At 53.3% G+C, this 25,941-nt stretch overlaps 2 protein-coding genes across 2 annotated transcripts; one reads left to right on the top strand and one right to left on the bottom strand.

Moving 5' to 3' along the window:
* Positions 1-16,388: 16,388 nt before the first annotated feature.
* On the top strand, positions 16,389-17,603 carry LOC4337215 (ethylene-responsive transcription factor ERF008). The gene has a single exon (NM_001424601.1). It carries the CDS (start codon positions 16,505-16,507, stop codon positions 17,204-17,206), a length of 702 nt encoding a protein of 233 aa, NP_001411530.1. The 5' UTR covers positions 16,389-16,504; the 3' UTR covers positions 17,207-17,603.
* Positions 17,604-19,830: 2,227 nt separating this feature from the next.
* Positions 19,831-25,499, bottom strand: LOC9272591 (probable E3 ubiquitin-protein ligase HIP1). The gene is made up of 7 exons (NM_001424599.1): positions 24,980-25,499; positions 22,348-23,891; positions 22,120-22,260; positions 21,468-21,518; positions 20,941-21,018; positions 20,724-20,867; positions 19,831-20,241 (listed from the first exon to the last, which is right to left on the bottom strand). The coding sequence occupies exons 2-7, from the start codon at positions 23,803-23,805 to the stop codon at positions 20,110-20,112; spliced, it is 2,004 nt and encodes a 667-aa protein (NP_001411528.1). The 5' UTR covers positions 23,806-23,891; positions 24,980-25,499; the 3' UTR covers positions 19,831-20,109.
* Positions 25,500-25,941: the final 442 nt, after the last annotated feature.

Genomic DNA, 25,941 nt, shown 5'->3' with positions numbered 1-25,941 from the left:
CTACAATACATACTGTATAACTTCGCTGTAAAGTTTCTTTACGGAGAAAATGCCATACGTTAGTAACGGCCCAGAAATGTCGTCGTCTCAAGCTTTTGGCGCAAAGACAGTTAACGGTTTTACTTTAGTGAATGTTACCGATTGTGCTTCTAATTAATTAATGGCATTGACCTGTGTACGTGGCTTGCTGTCTGGTGTAAACAGGCAGTTCGATCAAGTACATATATACATATACATATTTCTGAAATGTGTAACGAATTTTCGACAGCTAGAACTTGAAGTGAAAGTACATGCATGCATGGCTACACGGAGGCTCACCCAAGGTCAACACGATCACAAATGTGGCGACAAAGTGTGTATGAGGGTTGGTGGAGAAGAGAAAAAAAAAGATGGATGTGACGTAATTAGAGATAGTCATAATTTTATTTTATTTTCTTCGAGCTGCACACAATGTACGGTGATGTGGTTGAGGATGGAATTTATAATCAACAAAACAATTACCATAACAATGGCATGCATGATCACTAAATTGATTCAGCTTGTGCAGAAACCTTGTAATATTTTAGTGCCAAAACAAGCAGCGCGACAAACCATTTTAGTCATTAAAATCGAATAGGGTCATATGTATACCCACATGTACATAGGCCAAAATGACGAAATACCACTATTAGTTTTTCCCTGACTTAATGTTATTTCATTTGCCAGTTTGCGGTATATGCGATTTTAATCATAATAAGTTAATACGGTAACATGATATATACAATTCCTTGTGGTTTCTACGCAACTAATTGCTGACCCTACCATATGTTTATTGAACCTGGTTTCACCATGCAAAGCAATATCATCTCTCTCATATCTAAGATGAATGGTAAACACCATAAGTTTTTGTGGCTAGAATAGAAAGGCAGGCGCATGGTGTTGTCTAGTCCAATTGTGGAATAACACAAGTTATCTCAATGTGTTGTGTAGGTGTTGGTGTTGTAAGATATGAATGATAGCAATAACACCAACAATTAAACGACAATTAGTAACAAAATTTGATCTCAAATTACATATTTGTGTCGACGGGAGATACCCGTAGACCGGATAAATAAAATATTGGGGTACGTTGGTACGAGGATCTACACGATATGACGATAAACATATAAAAAACAAGGATTATACTAGTTTAGACTTCTCGTGAGGTAATAGCCATAATTCAGTTTATATGAGATTGATATGGAAAACCACAGAGTACAAAGAGAACAGATGAATCCGACGATACCGGCGAGATCATTGTTGAGATCGTTCGATGAGATCTCCCGGCGGCTTCGGCTTGTGTCCTTCGGCTTCGTAAGCTATGGCGGGTGTGTTGGCGCTGTGATTCGATGATCCTGAACTCCTTCGGGGGTGTGCCTTTTATACCATGAGTTTCCTTAGTCTCCAAGTAGAACTCGGAGACAATGAACCTTGCCGATATAGAATAATCCCTATCCCCTCCTAGTGGGACTCTGTTAATCGCCGGCCCGTGAGGATATTTTTCATAATATCTTGTATACTTCGTTATTGCATACGGAAATATATCGTATGAAAGATGGTATACCAATCTTGCATATTCGGTAAATCGTAGGATAGAATGTATGCCTTATCCGTAACCTTAACACTTTGAAACTCTGGTTATTAATTAGTTTTCCAATTGCCTAATTAACATATTAGATTAGTCCTGGAAAGAAACATATTCTCATCGCCTCAAAATATAACAATTTTTAGGGATGGCATATATATGCACGAGAGGAGTTGAATTTGTTTTTACCTTATCGGGATGGGTGAAGTAGTTCCGAACTATAAGAGCAAGTTTAATAGTATAGCCAAGTATTGACCTCAAATCATTTATAGTCAATTTAATAGACAATTCATATAATTGTTATCTATAAACCTATACCACACAAATAATATTTGGTTCCACTTGTCATACACACATGTATCTTGGAGTCTGTGCTGCAGCTGACTATAAATCTGTAGCCCACTGTTTTTCTCTTTTCTTTTTTATCTTTTGAAAATGTTTTTATAACTGGCTTATAGTCTGCTATTGTGTATGCTCTGATAGTTCCAAGGGATGATAGGTGCAGTGCAACGGAGTTATGGAGCTAATTCTGATGATGTATTTAACCGATTTCGTCTGTAGGACCCAGCAAAGGGGCACTAGCTAATCCTGCAGTATCATGTGTTTATTGATCATAATTTCATCATGTGACACACCATAAGTCACTATGACTGGAATGGAAATGGAAAGCGCATGGCTCGTTGTCCAATTGTGACGGAGCGTGGGGCTCCTTACCGGGAGACCGCGCTGGCCCCCCTTTGCCGGTTCGGCCGGGGACTCTGGGTGAGACTCTAAGCTCCCAATCTGTGGAAGGTTCGCGAGACAGGAAGCACACAAGACGCCGGCGATGTATACAGGTTCGGGCCGCTCAGAAGCGTAATACCCTACTCCTGTGTTTTGGTGGATTTGTGTATGAAGGAACTACAAAGTATGAGCCAGCCTCTCCCTCGTTCTAGGTTCCCAATCTGGAAAAGTCCAATCCCCCTCTAAGTGGGCAAGGTCCTCCTTTTATATCTTAAGGGGATACCACATGCACCATTTCCCTCTTTTTTTGTGTGGGGACTTACCCCCCTTTTCATAAATGGACGGAGATTTGTATAGTTGCCGTCCGAGTCACCTTCTGATGGGACGGCCCACAACTACCTCCACTTTCGCCGGGAGCAGATGCGACGTGGAATCGTGGCTGTCTGCTGACGACATGACCGGTGTCAGACCAGTCACGTCGGTCATTCTTGTCCACCACGTGTCAGCTTAGCAATCTACATGTTCGCCCTTCTTCACACAACATCTTGCCTGTAATGGTTAGGATGAAGCCTGGCATATATCTGACCAGGACTAACGTGCCATCTCTGGGAGGTAACACGCTAGCTCCAGCTGGGGACGAGCGCCTAGAAGCCCTCGTCCTGACGGGACGGGGCGAGGCGTGCTTCAAATCGCCTGTCGCCACCTAACCCGCGATCTGACCGGTCTGTGACTGGTCACAGACCGGATAAACGAGCGTGCTGTACTGCGATACAGGCGGCGTGACGCGCTCGTCAAAACTGCAATAAATGTGGTTAGGTGAGCCCTGCCATGCTCACCTACCCCATATACGTGGCGCAAAGCCCACAAGGGGTCGGGGCGCTTCGGCCCTCGGGGCCGAGACGGGAGCGGCCCGACCCCTTGGGGAGACAAAGAGAAGGGCGGCCGTATCACCCTCGGGCCCGACCCCCCCCAAGGGAGTTAGGCCACGTGGGTGATCGTGTCTGCCTCAAGTCTCTAAGTCATGATACTCCCGGTAAAGAGGAGGGCGAACACATCACCCTCGGGCCTGACGCCCCCTGACGGTGCCAGGCCACGTGGGCGATTGTGTCTGCCTCAAGCCTCTAGTCATGATACTCCCGGTCCCATGTCACCGACAGTAGCCCCCGGCGTTATGCCAGGGCGATCGCCCTCCTCGAGGGAAGCGGTCGGGCGTAACGCCACTTCCTAAGGCCTGGTGACAGGTGGGGACCGGTCTCCACACTTGGGCAGAAACCCAACGGCCACAAATCACGCATATCGGCAATGGTAACTCGGCTGTCAATAATGAGCGGTCTCTTCAAGACTGCCACATTACTCGAGTAGCACACGAATCTGGACATGGCGATTCGTTTCGTCTAGAGATATGGTAACGTCGCTTCGGTCGGCGAGCGTAATTAACGCGCGCACGATATGATCTATCTCGACTGCCACAACCGCATATCCACCTCATGCGCCGCAAGCGGGCGAATGGGATTAGTGGAAGCGTGGGCGCGAGAAACGAGGGGGCGAAATAGTGGGCGCGAGAAGCGAGGAGCCAGGCACAGCGTTGGCAAGAGTATAAAGGCACTGAGGAAGGGATCTGTTTCCTTCCTTTCGCCATTATTCCCCTTGTCTTCGCCGCTTGCGCCCTAACTCCTTCTTTCCTGTGCCCTACCTTCGCCACACGTGCTCGCTCTTAATCTTCTCTTCCTCCGGCGCCATGGCACGGGGCTCCGCTCTGCTCGATGGTAGCGTGCTGCCGCCTTCCCGCATTGTGAGCGAGAGGCAGGCTGGGCTGGCGCGCCGTTTCATGCCGGGATCTGCCACCGGCCGGGAGATAGTCACGCTGGGCGAGGGACGCCCGGCGCCAGACTACCCGGGGCGGTCCGTCTTCTTTCTCCCCTTTGCAATGGCAGGGCTGGTTCCGCCATTTTCTTCTTTCTTCATGGATGTTCTGGAGTTCTACGATCTCCAGATGGCGCACCTCACCCCCAATGCGGTGATGACTTTGGCCATCTTCGCGCATCTGTGCGAGATGTTCATTGGGGTGCGCCCATCTCTTCGGCTGTTCCGGTGGTTCTTCACCGTACAGTCGGTGTCGCCGCCATCGGTAGTTGGTGGCTGCTACTTCCAGCCACGGGGGCCGGTGCTGAACCGCTACATCCCCTGCGCCCTCCGCAAGAAGTGGGACGACTGGAAGAGCGACTGGTTCTACACCCCCCTTGCCGACGAAGCGCGCCTCCGACTTCCGAGCCAGCCCCCGGCGCAGGCCTCTAGCTGGCGGGCGTCGGTAGATCTGGGGGATGGCTATGACGCCGTCCTCGACCGCCTGGCGGGCCTGCGATCCCAGGGGCTCACAGGGGCCATGGTGTACGGCGACTACCTCCGTCGTCGGATTGCGCCGCTCCAGCGGCGCGCTCGGGGCGCCTGGGAGTACACCGGGTCCGAAGACTTTATGAGGACCCACCAGGGAGTGAGATGGGACTGGGCTCCTGAGGACTTCAAGATATTGGTCCAACGGGTGCTGAATCTCAACTCCGTGGAGGCGTCCCTCATTCCTCAAGGAATCCTCCCCCTCTGCAGCGATCCAGACCGCGCCTCCATCCTGACCATTATGATGGCGGTCGGGGCCTCAGAGGAGCGAGCTCCAAAGGGCCACGACGGCGCAGGCGGGAGCCGCAGGGGGGAACAATCTACCCCGGGAGGGGGTCGTGCTTCTGGGTCCCGCGACAGGGGCCCGGGGAGTAGCCGCCTTGCCGACGCCCGGGGGAAGAGGAAGCAGGGAGGAACACCTCCCCCATCTCCTCCCCGAGGGGGCGGGGCGGTGCGTGCCAGCAGCAGGCGCCCGGAGGGGGCCGCGCCGACATCGCAGCCCGAGAGGGAGCGCAAGAAGAAGCGGCTCCGCAAGACGGGGGAGACAGAACCATCTCGGGGAAACCTCATTTCCCCTCCAAAGTGGTCGTTTAACCGACCCCCTCGCAGGTTCGTCTCTCACCCATCGTGGCTGTATTCATTCTCTCAACGCGAGTTTTCACTCACCCATCTTGTTCGTCTTCTGGTCTTTTCTTTTGTTTCAGCGAGATCCCGTTGCGTCCCTCCCGCCATTCCAAGTCCGGCCAGTCTGAGGCCGAGGATCCGGCGGCCGCAGAGGCCCGGAGGCGGGAATCTGACCGGCGAGAGGCCGCGGATCGCCTACGGGAAGCCGAGGAGGCCGCCCAGGAGGCCGCCCGGGCTCGCCAGGCCGAGGAAACCGCTCGGGAGGAGGCCGCCCGGGCCCGCCAGGCCGAGGAAGCCGCTCGGGAGGAAGCCGCCCGGGCCCACCAGGCCGAGGAAGCCGCTCGGGAGAAAACCGGATTTCGCCAGGACGAGGCGATGGCGACTTCCGAGGCAGCTCGCGACGAGGCCGCGGGCGCGTCGCTTGGGCCCACTCCCTCGGGCGACGCTCAGGCGACAACTTCCGGGGCAGCTGGCGACGAGGCTGCGGGCGCGTCGCTTGGGCCCACTCCCTCGGGCGACGCTCAGGACCAAACGGGTCCGGGGGACATCCCCGAGTCCGGCACTTCCATCGGCGGCCCGAGCCGCGTGGCCTCCTCTCCAAGGCGGCTCTTCCCCACGCCTTCTATCGCTCCACTGAACGCAGAGCCCCTTCTGCAGGCCTTGGCCGCCGCAAACACCACGGTGTTGGATGGGTTAAGTGCCCAGGTGGAGGCCCTACAGGCAGAGCGGGCGGAGCTCGACGCCGCGTGGGCGCGTGTCGAAGAGGGGCGACGCTCGGTGGAGGCCATGGTGGAGGTGGGCCGTAAGGCTCACCGCCGGCACGTCTCGGAGCTTGAAACCCGTAAGAAGGTGCTGGCGGAGATCGCCAAGGAAGTGGAGGAGGAGCGGGGGGCTGCCCTCATTGCCACCACCGTGATGAACGAGGCGCAGGACACCCTCCGCCTTCAATACGGGAGCTGGGAGGCGGAGCTAGGGAAGAAGCTCGACGCTGCCCAGGGGGTGCTTGACGCTGCCGCTGCCCGAGAACAGCGGGCGGCGGAGACCGAAGCGGCGTCCCGGGGGCGCGAAGAGGCCCTTGAGGCGCGCGCCATGGCGCTGGAAGAGCGCGCTTGCGTCGTGGAGAGGGATCTGGCGGACCGCGAGGCCGCCGTCACCATCCGGGAAGCAACGCTAGCGGCGCACGAGGCTGCCTGCGCCGAAGAAGAGCTCGCGCTCCGCCTCCGCGAGGACGCGCACACCGAGCGGGAGCGAGCTCTCGAGGGGGCCGAGGCCGCGGCGCAACAGCTGGCGGACAATCTGTCCCTCCGCGAGGCAGCGCAGGAGGAGCAGGCGCGCCGTAATCTGGAAGGTGCCCGCGCCGAGAGGGCCGCACTGAACCAACGGGCCGCTGAACTCGAGGCGCGGGCGAAGGAGCTGGACGCGAGGGCGCGCAGCGGCGGGGCGGCCGCGGGCGAAAGCGACTTAGCCGCCCGCCTCGCAGCTGCCGAACACACCATCGCCGATCTGCAGGGCGCGCTGGACTCATCCGCCGGGGAAGTCGAAGCCCTCCGCTTGGCAGGCGAGGTTGGGCCCGGCATGCTTTGGGACGCCGTCTCCCGCCTAGATTGCGCCGGTCGGCAAGTGGGCCTCTGGAGAGGGCGGACCGTAAAGTACGCCGCCAACCACGGAGGTCTTACCCAGCGCCTCTCGAAGATGGCCGGGGCTCTCCAACGGCTCCCCGAGGAGCTCGAGAAGACAAATAAGTCATCCTCGAGGGACCTCGCCCAAGGAGCGGTGGAGCTCGTCCTGGCGAGTTACCAGGCCAGGGACCCCAATTTCTCTCCATGGATGGCGCTGGATGAGTTCCCTCCTGGGACCGAGGACCGCGCGCGCGCGCAGGTCCGGGATGCCGCCGACCATATCGTCGACAGCTTCGAGGGCTCGGCCCCTCGGCTCGCGTTCCCCCCAACTCCGACGAGGAGGGCAATGCCGGTGGTGCAGACGACAGTGACGACGAGGCCGGCGACCCGGGCGCATCGGATTGAGCCCCCAGACCCCGCCATTCTTCAGTTTTTTCTTCTTTTCTTTCTTCTAAGGCCTTCGGGCCTCTTTTTTGTATAGATCAACTTAATCTGTAATCAAAAATGAAGAAATTTTTGTATCAATTTCATCTTGCTGTGTGTATGAGATGAGGATGATCTGTGCCGTGGTCCTTTTGTGTCTTAGCTTGATTAAGGGTTCGTGCCCAGGTCCCAGTCCTCAAAAGGCGCGGGTCGGGGCTAGTGCCTGGGGAGATCCACATGTCGAGACTGGCCAGGCCGGGAACGTGGTGACCGAGGGTTATGGGTGACCCGATTGTGGGTTTTTGCCGATTCCCCCCCGGAGTTCACCACGCCCCGGGGCACGGCTCGGTTCTGGGCCCCGTTTGGCGATTTTAGCCGACCCGAGCCCCCGAGGGCAGGATTGAGCATGAGTGACCTATTTCAAGTCAAGATTCTTCAAAAGGAAAAAACAGCACAGATACAGCCTTTAGGAAATTGAAACTGCTTTTATTGAAATACTGAAATAAGAGAAATAAGAATGTGCATGTGTGGCAGCCCCCGGCCAACCCTGCACGCCCGAGGGGGTGCGGGGTTGGCCCGAGCCCGAAACCTGACACCCGACCCCCCCTCAGGGGTAGAAGCGACGAAGGTGTTCGATGTTCCACGGGTTAGGCAGCTCAGTGCCGTCGCCCGTGGCCAGCCGTATGGAGCCCGGCCGGGGGACGCCGACCACTCGATACGGACCCTCCCACATTGGTGAAAGCTTGCTCAATCCAGCACGCGTTTGGACGCGGCGTAGGACGAGGTCGTCGACGCAGAGTGATCGGGCCCGGACGTGACGCTGATGGTAGCGCCGCAGGCTCTGCTGGTAGCGCGCGGCTCGGAGGGCCGCGCGCCGCCTTCGCTCTTCCAAGTAGTCGAGGTCATCTCTGCGAAGCTGATCTTGATCAGCCTCGCAGTACATGGTGGCCCGAGGAGACTTCAGGGTGAGCTCGGATGGGAGAACCGCTTCCGCGCCGTAGACGAGGAAGAAAGGCGTTTCCCCGGTTTCTCGGCTTGGTGTAGTTCGGTTTGCCCAGAGCACCGCTGGCAACTCCTCGATCCATGAATCGCCGTGCTTCTTGAGTATGTTGAAGGTCTTGGTTTTAAGGCCTTTGAGGATTTCCGCATTGGCGCGCTCCACTTGGCCATTGCTTCTGGGGTGGTCAGGTGAGGCGAAGCAGAGCTTGATGCCCATGTCTTCGCAGTAGTCGACGAAGAGTTCACTAGTGAATTGGGTGCCATTATCCGTAATAATACGGTTAGGCACTCCAAACCGGGCCGTGATGCCCTTAATGAATTTAAGAGCGGAGTGCTTATCGATCTTGACGACCGGATAAGCCTCGGGCCACTTAGTGAACTTGTCGATCGCGACATACAGATACTCAAACCCGCCCGGGGCCCGCCTAAACGGTCCCAGGATATCGAGTCCCCAGACAGCAAATGGCCACGAAAGTGGTATGGTCTGCAGGGCCTGGGCCGGCTGATGGATTTGCTTGGCGTGGAATTGACACGCTCTACATCGCCGGACCAGGTCGACCGCATCATTGAGAGCTGTCGGCCAATAGAAACCCTGGCGAAAAGCTTTACCAACCAAGGTGCGCGAGGCGGAGTGGGCTCCGCATTCGCCTTCATGGATATCGGCAAGAAGCACAACGCCTTGTTCCCGAGGAATGCACTTCAGGAGGATTCCATTAGCCGCGCGCCGATAGAGGGTCCCTTCTACCAGCACGTAGCGTTTGGAGATGCGATGGACGCGTTCACTCCCTTCGCGGTCCTCGGGTAGAGTCTTATCTGTGAGGTATGCTTGGATCTCGGCGATCCAAGCAATCAATCTAAGGGAGCTGGGAGCACTCCCCTCGGGTCCCGAGGCCTGGACTCCGACGGGCCTCGGGGGCCGGTCAGGCGCATCCGTCTCCCCTAAGGGGTCGGGTCGCGCCGACGGCTGGGCAAGCCTTTCTTCAAAGGCGCCCAGTGGGGTCTGGGCTCGCGAGGACGCGAGCCGTGAGAGTTCGTCGACCATCATGTTATCCCGTCTGGGCACGTGCCGAAGCTCTATCCCGTCAAAATGGCGCTCCATACGCCGTACTTGGCGCACGAATGCGTCCATCTGCGGGTCAGAGCACCGGTACTCCTTACAGACTTGGTTAACGACCAGTTGGGAGTCGCCTAACACCAGGAGGCGGCGGATCCCCAGTCCAGCTGCCACTCTGAGTCCGGCAAGGAGTCCCTCGTACTCTGCCATATTATTGGTTGCTCGAAAGTCGAGGCGGACCAAGTATCTGAGGACGTCTCCGCTCGGAGAGGTCAACGTGACCCCCGCACCGGCGCCCTGAAGAGACAGGGAGCCGTCGAACTGCATTACCCAGTGGGCGGTGTGAGGCAGCTGCGAGGGGTCCGTGCTGGCCTCGGGGATTGAGACGGGCTCGGGAGCCGGGGTCCACTCTGCCACAAAATCGGCGAGGGCCTGGCTCTTGATAGCGTGGCGTGGTTCAAAGTGCAAATCGAACTCAGAAAGTTCGATTGCCCATTTCACCACCCGTCCTGTACCCTCTCGATTATGCAAGATTTGACCGAGGGGGTAAGACGTAACCACAGTGACCCGATGCGCCTGGAAATAATGGCGCAGTTTCCTCGAGGCCATCAGAATAGCGTAAAGCATCTTCTGGGCCTGAGGGTATCGGGTTTTGGCGTCCCGGAGGGCCTCACTAACAAAGTAGACGGGCCGCTGCACCTTTCGGTGGGTCCGACCCTCTTCGCTAGGGGCCGCATCCCTGGGGCACTCTTCGTCCAAGCAGCCTCGCGGGGCGCACTTGTCTTCCGTGCTGATGACCTCGGGGTCGGAGGATAACAGGTGCGGCCTTCCCACAGTGGCCTCGGGGCCTTCCTGGGGGTCGGGGGCTCCTGGCGTCGTCGGACAAGCGGGCAAAGGGCCAACTCCAGTCGTCAGGGGCCTTAGGCCTCCGTTCGGTTCGGGGGCCTCTTCTCCCTGCTTTTTCCCGGGTCGAGTCAGCACAGGGTTAGCCTCGGGGTCAAAGGGCGATAGGTGCGGCCTTCCCACAGTGACCTCAGGGCCTTCCTGGGGGTCGGGGGCTCCTAGCACCGTCTGACAAGCGGGCAGAGGGCCAACTCCGGTCGTCGGGGGCCTTGGGCCACCGTTCGGCTTGGGGGCCTCTCCTCCCTGCTCTCTCCCGGGCCAAGTCTGCACAAGGTGGGGTGCGCGGAATGAGGATTGTCCTCATCGCGCTCCACGACCAACGCCGCACTAACCACTTGCGGGGTCGCCGCTAAGTAGAGTAGTAAGGGTTCATTTGGCTCCGGGGCGACCAGAACCGGGGGAGAGCTGAGATAGGCCTTCAACTGAGTGAGGGCACGCTCAGCTTCCTCCGTCCAAGTAAACGGCCCGGAGCGTTTGAGGAGCTTAAATAAGGGTAGCGCCTTCTCCCCCAGCCTCGATATGAACCGCTCTATACTTGCTGGGGGGGCGCATCCGCTCTATAGCTCGTATCTTCTCGGGGTTGGCTTCGATGCCTCGGGCAGAGACCAAGAACCCGAGAAGCTTGCCCGCAGGTACACCGAACACGCACTTATCGGGGTTCAGTTTTATGCGGGCGGAGCGGAGGCTTTCAAAGGTTTCCGCTAGATCTGAGAGTAACGTTTCCTGGTTGCGCGTCTTTACAACCAAGTCATCGACATAAGCCTCAACATTACGTCCTAATTGGCTACCCAAAGAAATTCGAGTAGTACGCCGAAAAGTAGGACCTGCATTCTTTAACCCGAAGGGCATTGTCGTATAACAATAGGTTCCTATGGGGGTAATGAACGCAGTTTTTTCCTCATCCTCCCTAGCCATGCGAATCTGATGGTAACCAGAGTATGCATCTAGAAAACACAAAAGGTCGCACCCCGCAGTGGAGTCGACAATCTGATCTATGCGAGGCAGGGGGTAAGGATCCTTAGGACATGCCTTGTTAAGGTCGGTGTAGTCGATGCACATCCGAAGCTTGCCGTTCGCCTTGGGAACGACCACCGGGTTCGCCAGCCATTCCGGATGGATGACCTCGCGGATGAATCCGGCCTCCAGAAGTCGCGCCACCTCCTCGCGGATAAAGGCTTGACGTTCCGGGGCCTGCCGCCGCACTTTCTGCCGGACCGGCCTTGCGCCCGGCCGTACGGCGAGACGGTGCTCAATCACCTCCCTGGGGACCCCGGGCATATCCGCCGGTCTCCATGCGAAGACGTCAGCGTTTGCCCACAGGAAAGAGACGAGCGCGTCTTCCTATTTGCCGTCCAGAAGACCACTGATCCGTGTGGTCTTGGACGGGCCGTCGCCCAGGGCAACCTCCTTGACCGGGACCTCATCGCACGTGACTATCCGCTGCCTCGGGGCGGCGGGGGCGGATGTGCCAAGCCTCTCGTCGCCACCCTCGGGCTTGGACACGACGGCGAGGCGGTCCGCGCGCTGCTCCATACAAGCGAGCGCGACTTTGAGGTCGCCATGGACAGAGATGGGGCCACCGGGGCCCGGCATCTTCATCTGTAGGTAGGCGTAGTGGACCGCCGCCATGAACTTCACCAACGCGGGCCTCCCCAGGACCGCATTGTAGGGCAGACTGAGGTCCGCCACATCGAAGTTCACCCGCTCCGTGCGGAAGTTGGCGGGTCCACCGAAGGTGACCGGGAGGTCGATGTGACCTAACGGCCACGTGTGCCCCGGCGTCACACCGATAATCGGCTGGGACGGCCGGAGCATCATCCCCGGGGCCTTGATAGCGTCAAAGGCTGCGGGGGAAAGGATGTTGAGGGCCGCTCCTCCATCAATGAGGACACGCCCCAGCTTCACGATGCAAACAGTGGGGGAAACCACCATTGCGATCTGTCCTCCCCGGGCAACGCACGGTGGGTGGTCGGTCTGGTCGAAGGTGAGGGCAACCTCCGACCACCGCGCCCGGCGCGTCGCCTCATGAGTAGGGGCCGCGGCCAGAAGCTCTCGCTTCATGGCCTTGAGGCTCCGGCGAGAAACGTGAGCACACGCTCCCCCATCGACAGTGGCAATGGTGGCCCCAGGCTCTTGGAAACCTAGGTCATCATCGCCGTCATCGATGTCCTCGGCGGGGGCCTTCTGCTTGGCCTCACTTCGCCGATTGCCGGAAGGAACCGCCGGGGACTTGCCCTCTCGGCGCTCCTGCCTCCTCTCCTCCTCCCACTTCCTCGTCCGCTCAGCCAAACTTTTGACCGCACGGCAGTCCATGAGGTCGTGGAGGGAGGTGTTGTGGACGGTGCACCACTTGCCGGCTGGGCGCTCCCTGCTGGGAGCGCCGGCCTTTTTCTTTTTGTCGCTCGCAGGCCTCCCCTTTTGGGTGGCCCGCGAAGCGCCCTCGACGGCGAGGACATGACCCTCGTCGTCGGAATGGACTGACCTCTTCTTCCTCCTCCTGTCACGCCGCCCTATCTGAGCGGCGGATCCGGGGGCGGCCGAAGCTGCCACACCGGAACCGGAGGGGTTCCAAGTCCAGGCCTCCTCCTTGCGAGCCACTCGGTCCGCGAGCTGAAAAAGCTCCGCGGTAGTCTGGGGCTCCTTGGAGGCGATCTTTTCGAGCATGCGGTTGTGCCGCACGCCCCCCCCTGAACGCGTAGATTACCGCATGTGCAGGGATGCATGGTATGGTGTTGCGGACTTGACAGAACCGCTGAATGTACGAGCGAAGTGACTCATCATCCCTTCGCTGTACTGCGTGTAAGTCCGCTTCTTCACCTGGGCGCGGATATGTGCCCTGAAAGTTCATGGTGAACTGTTGGCACAAATCCTCCCAGGAGTGGACTGACGCGGGTGGCAAGTTCATTAGCCAACCCCGCGCCTGCCCCTTCAGGGCCATGGGAAAGAAATTCGCCATGACCCTGTCGTCACCCCCGGCGGCCTCAATCCCGATCGTGTAGACCTGGAGAAACTCGGCGGGGTTGACGCTGCCATCATATTTTTCGGCGATGGTGGGCCGGAACCTTGGGGGCCAACGGACATTCCGAAGACTCGCCACAAAGGCTCTACAGCCGACACCACCAACCGGGGGCACGGAGGGCTGATTCCCGCGTCCGTGTTGAGGTGACACTCTGGACGAGGAAGCGCCCTCCGTTGCGTGGGTAGCACGTCGGTCATTACGCCGCCGCTCGATGCTGGTGCGGGCGTCCGGCCCCCCACGCAGATCTTCCCGGGTCGAAGGAGTCGACGAAGGAGTGGTGGCCGAATGGCGAACGGCAGCTGCCGCTCGCCGCGCCCTTCGTCTTGACGACGCGGAGCCGGTGGTAGCAGCACCAGAGGCCTTGGTGGCGGAGGACCGCCCACCAGCATCTAGACGCTGTCGTGCAGTCATGACCAATTTGGCCACATCGTCCAGCCAACGTTGGGCTGGAGACTCCGGGTCATGGGCGACGGGCGGGTGACGTAGGAGCGCGCCCGCAGCTTGGAGCGCGCCCTGGGGCGTGCTGCCGTCACCGTAGACGAGGAGGCGACGCTCCCCATCTCGCCGTTTTTCTCCATCGCCCGCAATCGGTGAAGTCGCGGATCTTTCGACCCTCTCGAGTGCCTCCCCCCGCTTAGGACTTTGGCGTGGAGGGGGCGGTGGAGTACGAGCTCGACGGCGTGGGTTCGGCTCCCCGTCGTCGCCACTCACACTCGGAGAGAGGTCGTGCGCCTTTGCTTGCTCAGCCATGAGGCTGAACAGGAAAAGCTTGGCGCACACGAAAGAGTGCGAGAGCTCAGAAGATCACTCGCAGAGCCCCCTACCTGGCGCGCCAGATGACGGAGCGTGGGGCTCCTCACCGGGAGACCGCGCTGGCCCCCCTTTGCCGGTTCGGCCGGGGACTCTGGGTGAGACTCTAAGCTCCCAATCTGTGGAAGGTTCGCGAGACAGGAAGCACACAAGACGCCGGCGATGTATACAGGTTCGGGCCGCTCAGAAGCGTAATACCCTACTCCTGTGTTTTGGTGGATTTGTGTATGAAGGAACTACAAAGTATGAGCCAGCCTCTCCCTCGTTCTAGGTTCCCAATCTGGAAAAGTCCAATCCCCCTCTAAGTGGGCAAGGTCCTCCTTTTATATCTTAAGGGGATACCACTTGCACCATTTCCCTCTTTTTTTGTGTGGGGACTTACCCCCCCTTTTCATAAATGGACGGAGATTTGTATAGTTGCCGTCCGAGTCACCTTCTGATGGGACGGCCCACAACTACCTCCACTTTCGCCGGGAGCAGATGCGACGTGGAATCGTGGCTGTCTGCTGACGACATGACCGGTGTCAGACCAGTCACGTCGGTCATTCTTGTCCACCACGTGTCAGCTTAGCAATCTACATGTTCGCCCTTCTTCACACAACATCTTGCCTGTAATGGTTAGGATGAAGCCTGGCATATATCTGACCAGGACTAACGTGCCATCTCTGGGAGGTAACACGCTAGCTCCAGCTGGGGACGAGCGCCTAGAAGCCCTCGTCCTGACGGGACGGGGCGAGGCGTGCGTCAGATCGCCTGTCGCCACCTAACCCGCGATCTGACCGGTCTGTGACTGGTCACAGACCGGATAAACGAGCGTGCTGTACTGCGATACAGGCGGCGTGACGCGCTCGTCAAAACTGCAATAAATGTGGTTAGGTGAGCCCTGCCATGCTCACCTACCCCATATACGTGGCGCAAAGCCCACAAGGGGTCGGGGCGCTTCGGCCCTCGGGGCCGAGACGGGAGCGGCCCGACCCCTTGGGGAGACAAAGAGAAGGGCGGCCGTATCACCCTCGGGCCCGACCCCCCCCCCCCCCAAGGGAGTTAGGCCACGTGGGTGATCGTGTCTGCCTCAAGTCTCTAAGTCATGATACTCCCGGTAAAGAGGAGGGCGAACACATCACCCTCGGGCCCGACGCCCCCTGACGGTGCCAGGCCACGTGGGCGATTGTGTCTGCCTCAAGCCTCTAGTCATGATACTCCCGGTCCCATGTCACCGACAAATTGCAAAATAACATAACTAATATCTTATCTTTTTTTTACGGAAAGAAATAAATTAGTATCTCAAACCTCCGTGTGTTGAGTAGTTATATATATAGATACTGTGATATGAATGATGACAACATCATAAAGAAATAAACACCATGATATTTGATGACAGAGTTCGATCATACTCCCACCTTTTATAGATGTTAGATTTATTCTATATTTTGATTTTCTTTTTCAAATAAGTTAATCTTATTTGTTGTTTTCATGTATTTAAAATTTAAATAAAGAGACAAATTAAATATTTAATCAGAATCTGATGAGTTTTCTTAATACTCATTGATTCTATGCATGAACATACTCCTTGATATTTTTTACATGTAAGATAATATAACTTCTCTTTTCTCTTGATGATAAAAGTAATATGTATAACTCTTATAGATACTTATAGATAGAAGGAAGAAGTTCCATATATACATCTTTGAAACTCTAATATCATTATTCCACCCTAATTAACTTAGTTTTACATTGATTTTAATCTATATTGTTATTACCGTTTGAAATCCAACTATAATTTTAATTTCTTTCAGAAACTTTTCAAATTAAACTTTTTTTAAGTATATGTTAAGTGAGGCATCGAGAAGGAAGTACATTAGTAGTACATAGAGAGGCCGGGGACTCGGCGAAAGGCAGATTCATAGGTTGATCGATGCCGCCTGCAGTATACTGTTCCGAAATGCTGCTTTTTGCACGGGTGGTTGTACTCCAAGACGGTGGTCGTCGACCTATACGATGTCCGGATGCAAGTTAGCCGGTGGACCTAACAAATTACGCTGCCGCTCGCTCAGCTCAGGCTCCCCTCCAAACAGCACAGTACAGTGCTGCCGTCGACGTCTTCCTCCCGAGCTATTTTATCATTATCGCAACCAAACTCTAATCATACCACCCCCCACCCACAAAATCCCAATACAAATACCACCCATCAAATAGATAGCGAGAAAGAAAAGAGAAGAGAAGAAGAAGCCGCCCAACCAACGCCAAAAGCTACTGCTGCTTGCACAGGAGAGGGCAGAGAGAGAGAGAGAGAGAGAGAGAGAAGAGGGCGGCTGCGGCGGCGGCGCGCTTCGCTCATGCAGGGCGAGTACCACCGCTCCTCCAGCGAGGACTCGGCTGCTTCTGCTGCTGCTGCTGCGGCGGCGGCGGCTGCGGCTATGGCTCCTCTCGCCGCGGCTGCGGCGGCGGTTGCTGCCAAGGAGGAGCAGGCGGCGGCGGCGGCGGTGCTGCCGCTGCAGCAGCAGCAGCCGAGGCGGCAGTACCGTGGCGTGCGGATGCGGAAGTGGGGCAAGTGGGTGGCGGAGATCCGGGAGCCGCACAAGCGGACGCGCATCTGGCTGGGGTCGTACGCGACGCCCGTGGCGGCGGCGCGCGCCTACGACACGGCGGTGTTCTACCTCCGCGGGCGGTCGGCGCGGCTCAACTTCCCCGAGGAGATCTCCTCGCTGGCGTCGCTGTCCGAGGGCGGCGGCGCGAGCGAGCCCCGCGAGCCCGACGGCGGCACGCTGTCCGCGGCCTCGATCCGGAAGAAGGCCATCGAGGTCGGCTCCCGCGTCGACGCGCTCCAGACCGGCATGATGGTCGCGCCGACGACCCACCACCGCGAGCGGCAGAAGCACCACCACCACCACCACCACCACCACCCGCACCTGCAGCCGCACGGCGAGGAGCAACACCACCACCACGAGCAGAAGCACCAGCGGACGGCGTGGAGCGGCCGCGCCAAGAACCCGGATCTCAACCAGGCGCCAAGCCCGGAGAACTCCGACGCCGAGTAGAAGCCAACAAAACCGCCTCCGCGCGGCAAGATCGATCAACGGCTTCGTCAACATGCAGCCAGCGTATGATCACCTCCACCACGTACGCTCGCTGCATCCATCCACCTACCACCTATTCGTCCACCCCTCATCTCCACCTCGGCGGCGGCGGCGGCGGCTTCGTGGCGAGATTTTTCGATGCGGTTTTGGATAAGAACAAGGGAAGGGCAGCGTCGGGAGGAGGGCGGTGGAGACGGGGGAGGAGGACGCCACAAGTGGCGGTCTTTCCAAATGTCAAAAAAGACAGCTGTAACAGTGATAAAACAAGTCATCCTCTCTGTTTTTTTTTCCTCTCTCTCTTCTCCGTGTTATTATCGACTAGATAAGCAGCGATTAATTAATCCGTCCTTCCCCCTTTAATTCTTCTTTGGTTGCGTCGTCGCACACACAGTACAGGGAGTATATACAATTTGCCAAGCTTGATCCAGTTGCTCATCTGCCTCACCCCTTAATCCAGTTGTCTGTTGGTGAGCAAACCCCGGCCGGCGCGCGTTAGGTTAGGCAGCCAGCCACCCACATCGTTAATCACTCTCACAGTTAAGCATCTGCCTGTAATGCGTGTGTGTGAACGTGCAAAAACGCAATCATGCATGGGATCAGTGGACGGCGTAGTGGTGGTGAGCCATGTCTTTTGGCTAATCTAATCACCAATTATGAGCTTACCACATTACCACTAGTACTATCATGGGGGAGGTAGCAATCAGGTCGGTGTCCAATGGCAGGAGCCCGTAGTACAACTAACTCGGCAGGAGTGTCCGCCTTCCTGCCTGTGCCTGCCATTGAAAGTATGCGTCGCGTACTCGCGTTGCATATTTGCATGGGGATCGATGGTTGTTAGCCTGGCCGGCCACCACATTGGAAAAACGTCGTCGTGATTGGTCATGATTGCAGTGGCGTGTACTACGTTTTCTCATATTTTGCATGAGCTTCAAGTACTCCTACAACCGACCTTCTATTGCGAAACAATGGCTGTTCGTGCCGGAAATCGAATGGATTGATTCGGACTCGGCGTGGCAGGTTATGAATCCTCTGGGCTGCATCATATCAACGATGGGTGAACAAGAACAACCCATGTAGTATGTACTTACGCCGCGGCAGTAAATTTTGCTGGACCATCAGCACATGATGGTAGTAATGCAAAACACGGGCTAGCTGCAGACGCATGCAGAGGCGACAGCAGTGCAATTTTTTTTCGTACGTACAGACAGTGCGTGCCGGCCGCCCCCACCCCTCCACTGTTCTACCTCCCCAATTGTTGTGGAACTAACTTTTGCATCAAACTCGTCCTCTCTCGCCCGTTAATTCCCTCAAAACTCGATTAAATTTTCGAATGGACAAAACACTGTTTTCTCCTTAAGAGAGTACTACATTTTGTTACTATTTGTACCACAATCTGACCCTTTTCCAGCGATCCATTCATCAATTGTCATCAACTAGCTCTCCAGGATGTTGTTACTGTTCTTTGAGATTTGTTGTAGCCAGACTCAGCCAGACCGAAGCTCGCCTGTACTACAAAGGCCAAAGGGAGGGGCCTCGGCGGTGTAGTTTGCGATTGCTGAAAGGGAAGGCGACGTTGCCTGCCGACTCGCTACCTTTTCTGGCCTTTTTGGGCGCCCTACCGATCGGACCCAACAAGCCACCCACGAAACCAGCACGCCATGACACATCCGCTTGTGTGCTGCTCCTCCCACGAAAAAAGGGCCCCCCGTTTGGGGGCGCGCACCCGACCAGCCGCACCCCAAATCATCTGGCTGCATCCGCATCGTCTGTAGCCGATCACACGGCTCCCACGGCTCCCCCCTCCCCTCCAAACTGGGCCCGTTTCGATCGATCAACCTCTGCCAACCGCAGCCCAGCCTCGAATCAACAAGGCCCATAACACGTTGTAATGAGCGCGCGAAAAACTTTCTTGTGAAAGTACAGGAGTCGGAGGAAGGAATCCGTATCTAACGATGATTGTGTCCGTGTTGTGCTTGTGCACAAATCGTGATGGGGCATGGAATCGAGTTCTAACGTGTCCGGCCGCTGCTAGCGTCCAATTCGCTGAGCTTGACGGCGAATCTAAACATGCAGTTCCAAATCAGGGCCCTATCTAGCTAGCTACTACTACTAGTAGCATTAGCAGCAAGTGAGGGCTAGCACAAAGCAGTCGAGTCGCGAGCAGTAGATGAGTGGAGCGGAGACGATACCCTGCCGGTGGGAATACCAGCTACAGCGACCGGTGGCCGCGCCGCGACGTGCGTGTTTTTTTGCCGCTTTCTGTGGCGTCGCGCGCGTGCCACCAACACCAAGTCACCAACCCCTGCGTTTGCCGGTCGCGATGCCGCGGCGGGGACGTCGGCGTGTGGGCGGATGAGAGGGAAAAGGCTCCAAAAGAGGCCGGGGGGGAGTTTGGCCGGCGACGGCGACGTCGGCAATTGCGTGCCGGCTTTTCGCGCCGCGGGCGTCTGTGGCCGACAAGAAACAGATACAAGGTGCAACGAACAAAAACGCATTGGATCGATCAGGCAGAGAGGAAACATGAATTACTGCAAAACAGTAGTACCAGGTTGGTTGGCACATGGTAGTAGCATGCGTAGCAGATAAGGCAGGATTAACAGGGCACAGACAGTGAAAAAAATATTGAGCCATCATCCAATATACCAGCCATAAATATTCAGTTGAATGCAGAGCGACAGATTCCAGGGATTATTTACTGCAGGAGGGGGCAGTTTGCAGGGACCAGTTCTTTTACCTTTTTTTTTAATCAAATTTGTAGGTCAATGGCAAAAAAAATTTCTAATCAAAAAACGGCACGGTAATATGAATCACTAAACGATCTTGCGATCGAACAAGCACACAGTGTTTACTGCCCTGTGCTTTTTCTAAGACTTCAGAGCAGTATTTTTGCATATGGGACAGGTGTTCTTCACAACCAGCCATTGCCTGACGCATCCAACATGGAAGTCATGTCCACAGTCCAGTGTCCCGAGATCATCCCCATCAACATACTCTTCCTGGATAAACAGCGAGAACGAACATAGTTAGAAGACATCAATATGAATTATTAGTTTGCAGAATTGCCAAAACTTTTCATTGATTTAAGAAGACAATGAAGAAAAAGGAAGATATTGAGCAAAGACAATTCCTCAAGTGTATCCCAAGGTAAGATATTTGCTTGGGTAGGTCAGTATATGCAGCACTAGGAATCTTGAACAAAATCATATTCAACTTTCAGCTACAAGTTTTAAAAGTTGAGCATTGTTGTCCAACTGGTAGTGGTTCACAGGCCTGACCGACTTAATTGATAATTACAGCTACATTATTGATAGATGAGTGTTTTTCAAGTTAAAATGGACATACTCACAGGCTTATGTCACCTATTAGGTATGGCGTACAATTAACAAAGCTAAATGCACAAAGCACTGAACCTGCTAGATTTCAAGTTAACTAAACAAAGGAAACTATGTCACAAGCTTCTGATAGGCCTGAGTTATACCTGGCAGATACAGCATGGCTCTTCTTCCACAGATGCTTCCAACCTCCATGATGAGAATTTCCTTTGCTTTAGGAGCTTTGTCACTTCTTCCTCACTGAGGCCAGTGCTAACATTGCCTATTCTTTCTTCCAGTGCCAATAGCTCCTGGAAGACAACAGCAATTATCAGAGTTTTGCTGGAGAAAGATCCAGATAATATTGTGCTAAGGAAAACCAACCTCATAAGACATGTTGTCTATGTCAAGGCGCATATCCCTGTGTCTGTCATGAATGTCGACTCCACCATAGAAAATGGACTGTAGCAAGAACAGATATACGTGGAAGCAAGAGTAAATACCTCAAGAAATAAGCAAAGATTTTAGAAAACAAAAAAGGGTTCAGTGCAAGTTGTTGCCTATTTGTTTCTCTCTGTTGAAATGATGACTATATTTTTCTGAATTATAGATATACTATGGTCTTTCATGCATTCACTATATACTATTTCCATATTACAAGAAACTTCTGTTTTCAGAAACAAAACAACACCTTATGCGATCTCTCTTTTATAAAATGGATTAGAATCCAGCCTCTACATCCAAACTGAATGGACAGAGCAAACCTTATGTAATCCTAGCATCAACTAGTATTAGTCAGCCAGTCTTGCTGTGAGTTTTTAGGACATAATATAGTTTCATCAATCTCTACAAGTCCGTGCAGATAAAAATAGGCAACTGTAGGTAACTCCGAAACCACAGTTGTTACTGACCTCAAATCTTACATTTTCCCCTCTGTGAATCATTTCAAGCGCGTTCCGGATCTGGTGACAAGCAAAAAGGTAAGAAACATATTGTCTTGCATAGACTTCATGGTTACACAAGTAAATAAATGAACGACGCATCCAACATGGATGGCTCACTAGTTATTGCCTGTCCAAGCCACATAGTTCTAGAGAATAACATGCGGCTAGAAACAAAACGTAGCATGCATAAGGTAAACGGTCCATTGAATTTTATAACTATTAATCCACTGTGTCATTTAAAACCAAAACAAGATATGTGCTCTCTCTCTCTCTCTCTCTCTCTCTCTCTGTTGAGTTAATAAAATTAAGTGTCACTACTAGGTACAAGATGATGGTGCGTAAGGGGGGGGGGAATTTAGCAACTGCCGTAACATTTTCAGATTGGTGAGAAACTAAAGTTTATCTTTCCACCGCAGAATTAGGTGGATGGCTGCAGACATGCGAAGAAGCATGTGAGATCAAAGGGGAAATGAGATTTAGAAGATCGTCAGAATATTATTCCTAATGATGCTTCTGTATGTCCACTAAACGGATGTAAACATAACATTATTCTGATTTCTGACCTAGTTCAGAAACAAGGCAGGCAAGAGAAGGGAAAAAAAGAGAGCAGAATTGATACCTCAATTAATCTTCTTCCTTCCCTGCTCCTAGTTGACAACGGAACACCCCAAACACCATCACCTTGTCGTTCTAACAGAAAACCGGACCTTAGGCGTGGGTGCTGATGGCCACGAAGAGCTCCAGATAAACGACTTATCTCCTATAAAAGAAAAAAACGCAAGAAGATTACTAAAAGATAAATCGATTTGAAAATGGAACATATTGAACTGAGCAGGCGAAAAGCTACCTCTGACAAATTACGAGGATTACGTCTATGCAAGTTTTGATGGGCAATAAATGGAGAGCCTGCTGGTGGATTAACCATCGAATTGGTATTAGCTCTCGATGAAGAAGGAACATTTCCTGGAATGGTAGTAGCTCTGCCATCTACATTCCAACTAGATGGTTCTGGTATCAAATGCCTCATGTCTAGTGCGGCCGGAGGAACTGCATCAGGGAAGCTGGTAGCCACTACATTCCTCGCGCTAAATTCCTCACTACCAATAATTCTGTTCTCCAAATTGCCTGTTCTTGATGATGAGGCCCCTGGACCAGTGAACCGGTGTGACATCTGTGGAATGCCAGGAACGACATTCATTGGATGCTGGTATTGAAAGTTCAGGCTACTGACCACTGGAATTACCTCCGGTGGTTCATCAAATGAACTCTGAAAGGGAGGTGGCTGATGATTCCATGAATTGGAATGTCTGATAGTACTTGAAGATGGCCACACACCATAGGGGCCAATATGTTGAGCCAGGCTAGTTCTTGGCCGAAAACTTCTTTGTGAGCCTCCTGAATTGTTATTGCCTCCACTAGGATCATAGCTACTAGATGACAATCCAGCTGTAGTAGCTCCATAACGCGGGAGTTGTTCATCAAGAGTGCTTGGAACCAACAGACAATTAGGAGAGGGTAAATTTGTACTAGGAGAGGGATTATGACTCGAAGAAGCAATGTTATGGAAAATACTATCGTTCCTGTGGGAAAAACTAGTGCTAGCACCTGCCGAGCACTGCCCATTAACTCCTTCTATATTTTTCCTCTTGCATGCCAGCCGGCGGCCATCCAGGGAACTGCCTGGTCGCTGATCAATGCCTTCTGGCATCAAGGAAAAATCACCTAAAGGATTTTCACTGCCATTCAAAGAATTAAAAGGCTCAGGTTGATCTGCACCTAATATGAATGTCCTGTATGGATGTAATCTCAGCTCAGAGGCTTGACCATTTGAACCAGTATGAGAGCAGCCACCATGTAGTTCAGAGCCTTGTGAAGCACCATTCACATTTGAATTTTCACCAGATAGATCATTACCATTGATGTTAAGGCCTATATCAACATTATCCAAAGAAAGGTTGCGCTCAGCTACCAAGCGCCTTTCACCAATCCTTAGGCCACCACCGATATTACGTTGCTCAGCTTTGATCTCATTAGAGCCCCCAAAATGTAGTGAACTGCCACTTGCACTTGCTTCGCCTGATTCCCAAAAACCTAAAAAAGTGCCATTTTGATGCACACCGTTTCCATAGGGAATAGTTCCATCACTACGGTTCACCTGATAACCTTGAAGGTTATGTGACTCCACTGAACCAAGAATGTTGTTCCAATATCCTTGTTGATCCATGACAGGGTTTCCTGAACTGGATGCATGGTCAAATCCAAACACATCAGCAAGCTGCTCAACAGAGTTCTTCTGTCCTTGCATTACTGAAGATGTGCTCTTTATCAATTGATGTCTGGCAATAGCATCTCAGGTGCTGTTCATCTCTTTCAACAATTGAAGCAAGTGGTCTGCAAATGTAAGAAAGATTGTAAGATATTAGAATTTTGGGTAAAAAATATGTTCTTAGCATTGCCCGTACAGAAGAAGCAAACAAACAGTCTCAAATTGAAGGAATGTTGAATGCTACGGTTCATCACACGCTAGGTTCTGCTGAATTTCAGTCATTATGTTACTGAACAACGCAAGTCTAATCCTATTGTTATATACTATCTTTAACTAATTAACATCTATAGAAATGTGAACAGACAAATCTTTTGTTCATGACTCGGCTATCAGAAAGTTATTCTTTTTGATAAAAGGGTTACTATCCAGAAGCAGGAAGACTAGTTTGGGTTTTACAGAATAGCAATTCATTCTGTCATTGATGAGAGCATTAACTAATTTTACTGTAGCAATCTTGGCATGAACCGCATTTGGTGAGGTATATGGATGCACCAAACTTGATGGTTTGGGCTGTTGTAAGCAAAGGTTGTGCTGATGCATGCAATTTAATGAGTGTGAGACACGGTGATTGTACATTGCATGCGACCTAAACAGATGGACTGCATGCAAGATGGGCCCCATTGCCTCTGTGGACAATCCAAAAAATATACTACTACTACTCTCATTTTATTTGCATTTAATTCCCTTCCTTTTCGGTTTGCAAAAAAAAAAGAAGTTTTAAGTAAAAAAGACAAACGGAAAGAAAAGGTAGAAGCGGCGATCCACGGTTTCAAGGGACAGGTTGATTTTCTCGTGACGAAATTGAAAGGCAACCAACACAGGGAGGAATTTAACCAACCAAGAACACCAAGTCATCTCTGTTTCTCACCGTAACACCAAGCAAAGAGAAACGTACCGTTTACAAAGTTTGAAGAAATGTGTTTATGAAAAAGAAAAACACGAATTTTTCACGGTTTAATAGCATTTGACACATTCCGGACTGTAGAAAACATCTCGTGGGATGAACCACGAAAGAATCAACACAAGAAAGGACATGTATTGCAAAGGAACCATAGATTTCCAACCAAAGAGTATGGCAGGCCACCATGCAGAATCAAAAGAACAAGAGAAATTAAACAAAAACATAGACACAGAGAGATGCAGCAAACCGTACCAGCAACAGGTGCAGAGATTTTCCAAACAGCAGCTCTCAAGAACCACACGAGCCAAACCAAAGAACAGACTTTTCTCGATTTCCCTTCTCCTCTCCTCTCCTCCCTCCCTTCGTTTCTTGATCCTCTCCAAGGCAGAGAGAGGAAGAAAGAAAGAGAGAGAGAGGGAGAGAAAGAACGAAGAATCAGCACAACAACCGGAGGAAACGACCGATTGCTAGAAGAGAGGAGGAGAGAAAGATGGTGCGGAGGAGGCGACCGAATTCAGAGAGATCGGCAGGGTGGGTGGAGAAGGGAATGGGTGGAGGAAATTTTGTCAAGGAGGAGAGAGCGAGAGGAAGGAGGAGGAGAAGGAGAAAGACAGGGAGAGAAGGAGGTGGGGTGGTGGTGGTGATGAGAGGATGTAAGAGGAGGAAGAGAGAGAAGTTTGGCTGAATTTGGATTTATTTATTTCTCCATCTCATCTCTCCCTCTCTCTCTCTTCCTGTGGGTCTTGGTTGGAAGGATCCCTTTCTTCCTCCCCCACTAAAACCCAGCCTTTAAATGCTCCCCAATTAGAATTAGAATTAACATCTCCTTTAACAAGGGCCAAACAAAGATTAGTAGAGAGCAGAGAGCCACTGTTGTGTTGTCTTTCACATGACCTCCCTCCCCCCATCCACTTTTGGATTTTTGCAGCACTCTTTCTCTGCATGCTCATCCTCTCCATTGAATAGTGTATTATCCTGCTCTCTTTTTTTTTTCTTCCTTGGTTGAGCATCCTTGCATTGATTATTTCTAGGTGTAATCCAAGTGTCATGCCTGCTTATTGAAATGGCTGCGTTGTTTGTCACTTCATGAGTAATTGTGAAAGGGAGCTGTTCACTGTCCAGATAAGTTACCAGAGGTACAACTGTAGGAGTACTATTAAATTGTGAGCTGGTTCTTTTAGGAGCACTAAGGCCAGTCACAATGGGGGTTTCAC

Source organism: Oryza sativa, chromosome 4, assembly GCF_034140825.1.
Source record: "Oryza sativa Japonica Group chromosome 4, ASM3414082v1".
Taxonomy (NCBI): Eukaryota; Viridiplantae; Streptophyta; class Magnoliopsida; order Poales; family Poaceae; genus Oryza; species Oryza sativa.
This window is presented reverse-complemented; position numbering and strand designations above follow the sequence as displayed.